The following is a 10,708-nucleotide window of genomic DNA, read 5'->3' as shown; positions in this document are numbered from 1 at the left end:
GCTCTGCTGCAGCCGCCACATTAAACAGGCGGCTAACGAAACCGCCGGCCCGACTTCCGCAATTTTTCTGTGGCTTTGTTGACCAGGCAACCGGAAAACTGATCCATCAATCTAAACACGGGTGGGGGGGGGGGAGAAATTATTTTTAAAAAAATAGTAATACACATTAAATATTTAATTTTAAAAAATGTCATCCATAAATGACGTCACGCTTTTTTTTGACGATTTTTACCCCCCCCCCCTCCCCTCTGTCACACGTAGTCAGAAAAAGCCAGATCCCCCCCCCCCCTAAAATGACGTCACACCTCAACCTACAACCCCCCTCAAAATTGCAGTTCAACTTTTTATGACATCGATATTTTTCTAAAACCTTGTCTGAACTCTGTCAAAATTGAGTATTTTAATCAATTCCTATTACAATTTATTAAATCAGTTTTCTAAAACGCAAAATAACGTCTAAAAAATTCGTTTTCTGCTTTTTTATGATGCAAAAGTGTGACGTCCCTCCCCCTCATCACACACCGTCACAAAATTACGGACCCCCCCCCCCCCCCCTCCTCATTTATGGACAACCTCTTAAAGTGAAACACACAAAAATGGCTTAATACACAAATAGTCAGAAGAAACATGTTTGGGAGAAAGAAAAAATATTATTTCTGAACACACAGAAGGTATTTTTTAAAAATCCATCAATAGAAAGAAATAACAATTTTTCATTATATCTAAATAATGAGTAAAAAATTGAAAGCCCCTTGAGTATTTGAAACTTTTTGAGAACCAACAAACTTACGGACAAAAATCGAGATTCATCTCCTTGTCAAAGATGAAGCGGCAGCCTTCAGATCCCTGCATTAACTCAACTATTTTTAGCTCACTACTGGCACATTCCAAGTTGATCAGGAAGGAAACGTCTGAAGTACAAAAGTAAAGAACACCACACTGGGTTTTAGCTAGAAGCGGATTCACGATGTTAAATAGAACACCCCCCCTCCTCCCCATCAATCCAAAATAGGGGGGGGGAATAATCATAACGTAGCACTGATAAATGAACATTATTGTTTTTACATACTGCATATTTATTGGTGGTTCTGGGGGAAATTTAGGACTTACCCTACCACTCCTCCCCCAAATAGAGCTTATTCTGATATTTCTGGTGTGTAATGGAGGCCTAGCCTACCACTCTTCCCTCAAATAGAGATTATTTTGATATTGTTTCAGCCACTGAAGAAACGGAAGGCATATTCTCCTTATGATTGAAGCACCGCCGACCGGCAATAAATTATTTGCTTAAGATTTCAAATAGAAATAATTTGTTTATTTTAATAGCAGTGAATCCAGAACTTAAAGTCTATTGTATAAGATCATAACGATCGTCTTAATGACAGTTTACGTATGTTCAGTGTTTTTGTAAATGCCTATATTAAGTTCATTTTTAATGAATTTTAGAGCACGTTTATTATATTGATAGTTCAAAACATCACAACACCCAATTATTGTTTAGCAAAGTCTCGAGTTCAAACCCACTGGCAGATAAATCTCGATCCCCTTCAACACTAATAATTAAGAACGAAGAAGAAGAAGAAGCTTAGCTAAAAATATTTAATTAGTTTCACTTAATGAACGCGTGACTCTAAATTTTTTAAAGTTGAGATTTACAATAATTCATTTTTAAGAAAATTATTCTTGAATTTACTAGCGTGAACCTACCATCTCTGCTTTCATCAGTGCACAGAAAATCAGCCACACCGACCATGCTCTCGTAGTTGTTGAGTACCCATTGATGGTCGCACTCGTCTCTGGCGTCCCTGAAGCAGCTACTGAACGTCTGGCTTTTCCTGGAAGTATTAAGGTTCTTTTGGTGTTATCAATCAACTATACATATACTATACTACGCTCTCTATTCCGGGAGGTTATTTTTTGCCTCACAGAAACATATGATATCCTGTGCATTAAAAATTACCTTGAATAGAAATCTAACGCTTGAACTTACTAAACTACTTTAAGTTTTTATTTTTATTTTTGCGTAGGCCATGATGTGAATCATACATAAGAACAGAGTTTCTTTCAGCCATCTTTTAGTGGTGGGCGCAGTCTCCCCCCCCCCCCCCTTCCACGAACGAAATAAAATTTATATACAAATTATAGAAATTATATTATACTTTTATCAGTGTCAGCAGCCCCCCCCCTCCCCCTGGGAAATTTAGTTCGCCAACTTCCCGACATTTCAAGTGTACCCCTCCCCCCCCCCCCCCCCTCCTTCGGAGGAAATAAGTCTAGAGAAAAAAACTGTGCATTAGAATATTAAACTAGGTATACAAACTATAGTTGCACTTATTACTGATTTTAAAATATTTTGTATAAGCTGTTTAAACTTAAAGATGCAAATATGCAAGTGCGAAGGATGGCGGTATTAGCTTGCATTTCCCAATTGGCTGTACTAAGTCAAATATAGTGCTCAAAAGCACTTGCTAAAATATAGTAAAAATACTAACAGCTTACTGATCAATCGTTGACTATTTGCTAAGCCATTTATAATGACTATGGAACCGCGTGGTAGAATGGCAGAGTTCGAGACTGTTGCTAGAGTCGTAGCGCGTCTCTGAGTCCGCCCAGTTCTGATGGGTACCTGACTTACGTTAGGGAAAGTAAAGGCGTCTGGGCATGGTGCTGACCACACTATGCCTTTATATGCTAAGGTCACAGAAACAAGTACAATTTATTTGACCTGTCCCAGTGGGCCTTCAGGCTAAAAAGAAAACTTAACATTACTTTACTTATAGAGGAGTGACTGATAACTTGTTGTTTAAATAATCTATTAACATTTTGTCCATTTAACCACCATTCTCATTAATTAATAAAATATTGACCACTGCTGAAAAAAAAGGGACCAAATATTGTCCAATGCCAACCGAACTTAGTGCCCAAATACTTCATGCTGCAGGTTTAATATTAACCACATATTCACCAATCTTTGAACACTTACTGACAGAACTGATCATAGAATGCAGCATTGCCGAAATATTTGAAGTCTTCTGGGTCTAAATTGTTCAGCGGGTTGATGCAAGAAAAAATCTTGTCACAGCCGCCACTCCTTTTGATAGTGTTACATTCTGAAATGAGTTTCATGACTAACCAACACGTCAACACAAATATCTGTCACCTGTAAACTAGGGTTAATCAAATGTAAAAATTTGACGCGCAATTTTTTTTCTTATTAATCTAATATATAAAGCTCAATTCTGTATGTAATAAGTTTGTCGTTGACACACTTCGATGGATTTAAGTGTTAGATAATTAAAGTCCTTATGGTCTAAATTTATGAGTTAAAAAATTAATATTGAAAGTTTTGGGAAATAATTTTCATTTATCAAACTGAAAGCAATAATTTTCGGCATGTTCATTAAACACAAGTTTAAAAAAATATCATCTTTTACAAAAAATTCTAATTATGTCTTTATTTAGTCCTATAGCACTTACTTCCCGATTAGTTCCCTATATAAAACCATTACATTAGTGGAAAAGAATTTACTTTTTATTACTTTGTTTTGGTGTTGGGAAAAAAAAAATTACATAATTAGCGGGTATTGATCAAGTGCAAATGTTGTAGGTATTTTACGGATTAGCTTGGAGTATTATAATTGTTCATTAAATTGAAACAGGCGCGTTCGTTTAAGTGAGTGCAAAAGACTATGAATAAGTTGGGGTACTATAGTCGTTTATTAAGCTAAAACAGGCGATTCCGCCCCGGGCTAGAATGTGAGCACTTTGCGTTTATGTTCGCGTTAGTGTTTTCTTTGTGTTTAGGTTGGGTTTGCGTTAGTGGTTGCGGTTTGATTTGGTTCGTTTTTGTTCTTTCTTTTTTCGTTTTTGTTTGTGTTTTTTTCTTTGGGATTGTATTTGTGTTTTTGGTTGGTTTTGCGTTTGGATTTGGTTTGTTTGCGTTTGCTTTTTCGTTTTTTTGTGTGTGTTGTTATTGGTTGGTATTGGTGTTTGTGGTTGTGGTTGGGTTTGTTGTTAGGTTTTTGTTTTCGTTTGCTTTTTTGTTTGTTTTTTCTTTGTGTTTGTATTGGTGTTTGTGGTTGTGGTTGGGTTTGTTGTTAGGTTTTTGTTTTCGTTTGTATTTGTAATTGTGTTAGCGTTATGTTTGCGTTTTGTTGTTTTGGTTTTGGTTGGTTGTGGTTTGGGTGGGCAATGCCGGGTTCATGGTGATTACTAAACACACAGGTAATGGTCTTTAACAGAAAGGTTTTTCACAGAAGCCAGAGCAGGGCCTGGCCGGGACGGCTAGTCTAATATATAAAGCTCAATTCTGTATGTAAAAATAAGTTTGTTTGTCGTTGACATACTTCCATGGATTTAAATGTTAGACTATTATCGTGCTCATAGTCTAAATTTATGTAAGAATATCACACTTAGCCAACTTTCTATGTAAGAAAATCCCACTCAGTCAACACCCCATGTGAGAATATCACTATGCCAACATCCCAAACATGAATACCACACTCAGCTACACCCCATGTAAGAATATCAGACCTCGCCCCAATCCTATGTACTTTACACTCTTTTTATTATTAATTTTAAAATGTGTTTAACATTCTTTTCAAAGATTTTTTTTAATCTACAAGGTTGTTGTTTTTAATAGTAACCGTTAATATGTTAGGATTAGTGTTCATTTTAGGATTACGGTGTAGATATATTTTGGGCTCAATTGTGACGGTTTGGGAAATATGTTTAGGGTTACGATGTCGATTAAAAAACTTTGATATCTGTTAAAAAGGAATTTCTTAATTCTCAAAACAAAAAATTAAATAGTTAAAATGAGTTTAAAGGATATGAAGAAATAGACTACGGATTAGAAAAAAATAACTAACATCGTCCTTATAATGATAATTTTTTTTCAGAACAAAGTACACCGTAGAACTTACTGACAAAATTCTTGATACGCCCCACCATCACCCAGTCTGCCGATATTGGACACCGTGACAGCCTCGATAGGACTAAGGCAGGCCTGCAGACCTTCACAGCCATCGCTTCGCTTGACATGGTTACATTCTGGAAGAGTTTCAGGCTTGAAAATGTTAACAACTGACATCTTTAAAAACTTAAAAACTGTTTGAATTTAATACCTGTGTTGTATTTGAAATGTTTTTTTAAGAACTTATAATGGATGATGCATGGCTAATCGAAATGATAATTGTATATCTAAGATTTAAAAAAAAATAAAAAAAAATGGGTGTCAGTAACTGAACGAAATACCAAGGGGAGTGAGACATTAACGCCAATATCATGGTATGAATTAAAGGGAAAGTCTACTGATTTGAACCCGGACTCGAACTTGAGACTTTCGGGGTAGCAGGCTAACTATCTACCGCTAGGCCACTCCGTCCTATCAAACGGCGGTGGTTAATAAAATCTGACGTAGCATTCTTTTCAATTTGTATCCGAACGAAATACACTACATTTTTAAAAAATCCGGTAGGATTTATAGTTAATGGCGATAAGGGGTGGGGGAGCGAGCTATCTTACATAAATGTTTGGGGGGTGCATGGTACGGTCATCTTTTAAACAGGATGGTTCATCGTTAAAATATGGACTCTAGTGTGACGTCACTTTTATTGGTTTCTGATTTATTTATTTTTTGGTAGTAATTTATATTGGTGGATGAAGGTGGGGTATGAATTTACTTGCAGACGACAACAAACTACTTACCAACGAGGACGAGACAAAGAGATAAAACCAAGACCAGTCGGAGCATGTTGGAAATGTGAAGCAACCAAATCTGGCTAGGTGGCAAATCACGTGTGGTACCGTTCTATTGTGATGACCCAGCTTATATAGGACTACTACAACCGTTAATTGGTCTAATATCAGCCATTAGAGCTATTTACTGCGGCCTGTTGTGTGGATGACCATGTTAAAAAGTGCATCTGTGCAATTTTTCGAATTGAATGCCAGCATGTTTTTTTTTTTATTTAGAAAGGTTCCATAGAATTGAACCAATGAGATTTGTAAACTATTTTACGTATTTAGAATACGTAGACTTGATATTCGGAAGAGGTTGCTGATGTGGTAGACGACACATTCGCCTTCCCATAGGCGAGTTCTATGCTCGTGCTCGAGGGATGAGGACTCTCCTGAGTCCGCCCAGCTCTGGTGAGTACATGACTCTAAACGTGAAAGTAAATAATGACTGGGCATGATGTTGACCACACGATTCTCAAAATATGCCGAGGTCAAGGTATTACAACTGTATTTTATCTGCTCTGTGGACCGTTAGTTTGAAAGTGTGTTTACCTTTAGGTTTGGACTGATCTAGTCTTAAACAATAACATCTTCCCAGGCATACCAAAGCAAAGAACATAGGAACTAGACTAATAACTAACAAGTCACAAGTTGAGGCGAAAACAAGTCTATTTAAAGCTCAACAACACAACATAAAATACTTTCATCCGCCCTTTTCCTCTGCAACCAGTTATCCCGAATACCCGCGCACATTATCGATGCTTGTCAACTACCCCCCCCCCCCACCACCCATCCACATTGCATCCCGGTTACCCCAACTTTATTCCACGAATCCCCCCCCCCCCCCTCCAAATACCACCTTCCGTCTCTTGTAAAGGGAATATTATTGTCTATAGAACAGGCTGTTGTTGCAGCTGCTTAATCTGAAAACGTGCACATCTACGATAGTTAACTGGTAATTATGTCATTATCTTCCAGTGGTTAGAAGCAGGCGAGCTATCATTAGTTACAATTATAGTGGTTACAGTGTGGAGGATAAAAAAAATGAACTAATGTAGAAATTATAAATTGCATTTTTAAGTATAAAAGTCGCAAGTATGTCATATCTGGCTAATTAAGTAAATTATAAAGATATTTTGTCAGCATCAAAATCTACTTTAAAAAATATTTTGATATTTAGCCGAGACACTTGGCATAGATTTAAAGCGATGTTGTTTTAAATATCTGAGTGACATAGTTTACAGTTCTTCAGACAATCATGTACTCTCTACATGTGTCGACCTAAGGGGGTCTAGGTGGTCAGAGGCGTAGCGACCCTTCCCGGCGCCCGGGGACAAACTTTCAATTTGGCGCCCCCCTCGGGATCAACCTTTCAATTTTCGATTTGCACCCCCCGCCCCTCGAACTTTCGATTTGCACCCCCCTCATATATTTTTTAATTTATTTATAAAGCAAAAATTCAGCTAAAATAATATTTTAATTTGTTTTGCCAACCCATTTTGGCGCCCCCTAAGGTCGGCGCCCGGGGACATATGTACCCCCTGCCCCCCCTTCGCTACGCCTCTGTAGGTGGTACTTGGTGAGTTTCTCTCCAAAATGTTTTTTAGGGGTTGGAGGGTGGGGGGGGGGGCGCACGAGCTCTTTGGAGACATTATTTACTTTTTATATCTTTATATTTATATATTATATAATTTATAACTTCCTGTTAAATATTTGCAAAAAAGCGGTCAATATACACATTAATTCCGTTTTTGTATAAGTTGATGGGTTCTGCTTTCTCTCCAGTTCTCTCCATGTGCCCAACTATACTGTCCTGTCTCTATCTCTCTCCCTGTGTATGCCTAAATTTCACGTCTTTGTGATTTGACGGTCTTTAGTGCGCATGCCTAAGGGTTTAGACTTCTTATATAAGTGGGACAAGAAAGCGTAACTAGTATCACAAGACATTTACTCCTGGTCAGATTTCGCTGCTTCACAATTCCAAAATGTTTAAATTCGTTTTGGCTCTCACTGCATGTTACATTGTCGCAGGTCAGTAGTTTACTAAATCAGTTGTTAAAATGTTTTTTTTAAGACAATTGTTTGTTTTTCATCGAGGAGAGACAACTCCAAAATCAAACAACTGTTGCCTTGTAGTTTGTTCTTGGCAACAAATCCAAAAAGAAAAGTAGGCGGAAATCGGAGTCAACAGCCTACATGTCGCGGGCTTAGAGTCTAACCAACAGTTTTTCCTTAGATGATATTGTTTGATGTAGCACATAACTATTATGATATACAGACGTGTGGGTGTCAATAAGACTCGAACCAGACGTCTTCCATCAGTAGAGTAAAATCGACTTTTCAAGACCCCTCCCCTTTATTCCTAGTGCGCGTCATAAATAAATGAACCCTATATTTGAAATCTAGAATGCCAATACACCAACCCAAACAAAGCGTGTGATCGTTTGTTGACTTGTCTTGAAATTTATCCTGGTCGTCTGACTTGGGTTACCGACGAGGTAACATACACTTTGTACTGTCAGTAAGTCACCAGTTTTTTTTTTCTCAAACTAAGTTATATGAAGCCATTTTTTTGCTGCATCGTCGTAATCGTCATCATTATCATCATAATAAACATCATCAACATCATTAAAATCATCATCGCCACCAATACCATCACAATCTTCATCCTAAGCATCACTACCATTGTCATCGTCATCATTATCATTATTATCATCATCATCATTTTTAACATTATCTACGTCACCGTCACTATTATCATCATAATCAGCATCAAAAGCATCATCGTTAACATCATCACCACCACCACCACCATCATCACCATCATCGTCATCATGTCCTTTTTTTCATTATCTACGTCATCATCACCATTATCATCATAATCAGCAGCAGAAGCATCATCGCTAACATCATCACCACCATCATCATCCTAAGTATAACCATTATCATTATCATCATGTTGTAAATTTATGACCTCGTGAATTCTGAAACACTGCAGAATAAAGGAAATTCTACAGCACATCCACCTGTCTATAATTTAAATTTAAAAAAAAAAAAACAAGACAGGTACCAATAATTAGGGTCTGGTGTCAGACCTTGATCTTTCAGTTCACCGTCGTGTATACCAGCCAACCACATTACTCCATGAATGTAGTCAACGTCTAAACAAAGAGTTAAGCTTGGAATTAATTTTAAGTTAATTTTCTAATTATAGAACTTCATTTCGTGCAGTATTTAAAATAAATATTTATAAAACAATTTGACTTTGAATGTATCTCATTCCAGAAAAGGAACCAACTTCACCTCCTGTTTTGCAGCATTAGAAAAAGATGAATGCAAAAACAAAACAATTGTGAATACTATAAAAGAAATGGTTCTTGTCACTGAGCACCTATGTTCCACAATGGAGAAAGATGGTAAACTATTCGACTCTATAAATAGCTTCTAAACCGCTCTTGTAATAAGAATTAAAGCCTAAGCAACTATTATATGTCAAATCGAGCTGATTGTTTGTGTTGTGATAATAAGACACCATTGAAGTTTTAGATCATCTTTGTTTACATCATCCAAGGTCATCATCCAAGGTCAACAAGAATTTGCATAGACTCTCAAGATGGGCCTGCAGCATCTTGTTTTTTTTCCTCATTTGTATTAGCCCAGAGAAATGTTTATAATAAATGTAGGCGCTCTACTTTATCTGCCCCATGTGTCTTAAACAAGACGAGGGACGTTATATTTTATCGTAAAATTATTGCGTTTTCTCTTTCAGATTTTCTTGCTGTAGTTCTTTCCGAATGTTTTACAGACCAGACTATAAGGGATCAGGTGTATCAAGCTGTTATCATTTGTGAGTACATTCTCAACGCCCAGCGTGATAGTGCTATCACAAGTGGTTCTACTGGCGTTGATTGCAAGTAATTAGTTTTAATTATTACCATAATTAATAACCGCAAACATAATTTAATAATAATAAAATTGTAGTTTTTGTTATTGAATACGGTAATATTGTGTATATTACAATCAAGTTTATTGGGGTTTTTTTTTAAATGTTATATTTAAAACAAGAAATTTTTCAATGGATTAATTGCCTTTTACCAGCTTTTATAATTACAAGCTTTTATTTAGTTCGCAACGTCTGTTTGTGTGTTTGTTTGTTTGTTTGTAGTTTGTGGGTTTGTGGCAAATCTTGTAACTTAATTTTGACCCACTTCTAATGCAGCGAATTCGTTCAAACTTTCCATATACGTTTCACTTTGATGACAATAAAAGTCTATCTATTTTTTTAATTTAATTAGGTGCTCAATTAGTCATTAAAAATAATTAAACGGCTTTGAAACAAAGGGGAGAACAAAATTAAATCGTTCAATAGATTACTATATTCAATACCAGAAATGGAGACCAGTCTTGTGAGCTGTGGGGCGGTCGATCTAGTGAAGGCTATTAGCTTGTTGCTATAAAGTTTTTTCATGTTTATTTTATTATTGTTCTTATCTATGTTTAGAGTGGTTGAACAGTATTCCGCTTGTTACTTGAAAAGCTACACAGACCATTGCGGGCAGAAAATTGGAGTTTTACGACACAAGATGTTCAGCGTGCTACTTCCAATGCGTTTTGAATCCAGCAATTGCGGCAACCTGACGGAGAACTTGTTGACAGAAAAGCTCAGTTAAACATGTTTGTTTAATGTGCCTTTTTAAAACAGATTATATTTGTATGTACTAACAAATGTAATACGAAAATAGATCAAACATTTTGTTCTAAATTATTTTGTTATTATTATTATTATTATTGTTTCAAATTTTCCATACAACAACCTCGTAATAGTTACTTCATTCTTTTTTATTTATTCAAAATAAAGGTGTAGGAGTAGGTGGTGTATGTGTAGGTGTATGTGTAGGTGTAGGTGTAAATGTAGGTGTAGATGGAGGTGTAATTATGACCTGAATAGAGACACATTGCCAGCTCT

The 10,708-nt window shown here is 36.5% G+C and overlaps 2 protein-coding genes across 2 annotated transcripts; one reads left to right on the top strand and one right to left on the bottom strand.

Annotated features, from left to right (window-relative positions):
* Positions 1-786: 786 nt before the first annotated feature.
* On the bottom strand, positions 787-3,126 carry LOC131927182 (uncharacterized). The gene is made up of 3 exons (XM_059282902.1): positions 2,984-3,126; positions 1,708-1,835; positions 787-911 (listed from the first exon to the last, which is right to left on the bottom strand). Exons 1-3 carry the CDS (start codon positions 3,124-3,126, stop codon positions 787-789), a joined length of 396 nt encoding a protein of 131 aa, XP_059138885.1.
* A 6,008-nt stretch (positions 3,127-9,134) lies between these two features.
* Positions 9,135-10,494, top strand: LOC131927179 (uncharacterized). The gene is made up of 3 exons (XM_059282900.1): positions 9,135-9,158; positions 9,512-9,656; positions 10,244-10,494. Exons 1-3 carry the CDS (start codon positions 9,146-9,148, stop codon positions 10,410-10,412), a joined length of 327 nt encoding a protein of 108 aa, XP_059138883.1. The 5' UTR covers positions 9,135-9,145; the 3' UTR covers positions 10,413-10,494.
* Positions 10,495-10,708: the final 214 nt, after the last annotated feature.

Source organism: Physella acuta, unplaced genomic scaffold (assembly GCF_028476545.2).
Source record: "Physella acuta isolate Inbredline_101_S28 unplaced genomic scaffold, ASM2847654v3 ptg001380l, whole genome shotgun sequence".
NCBI classification, from domain to species: Eukaryota; Metazoa; Mollusca; class Gastropoda; family Physidae; genus Physella; species Physella acuta.
This window is presented reverse-complemented; position numbering and strand designations above follow the sequence as displayed.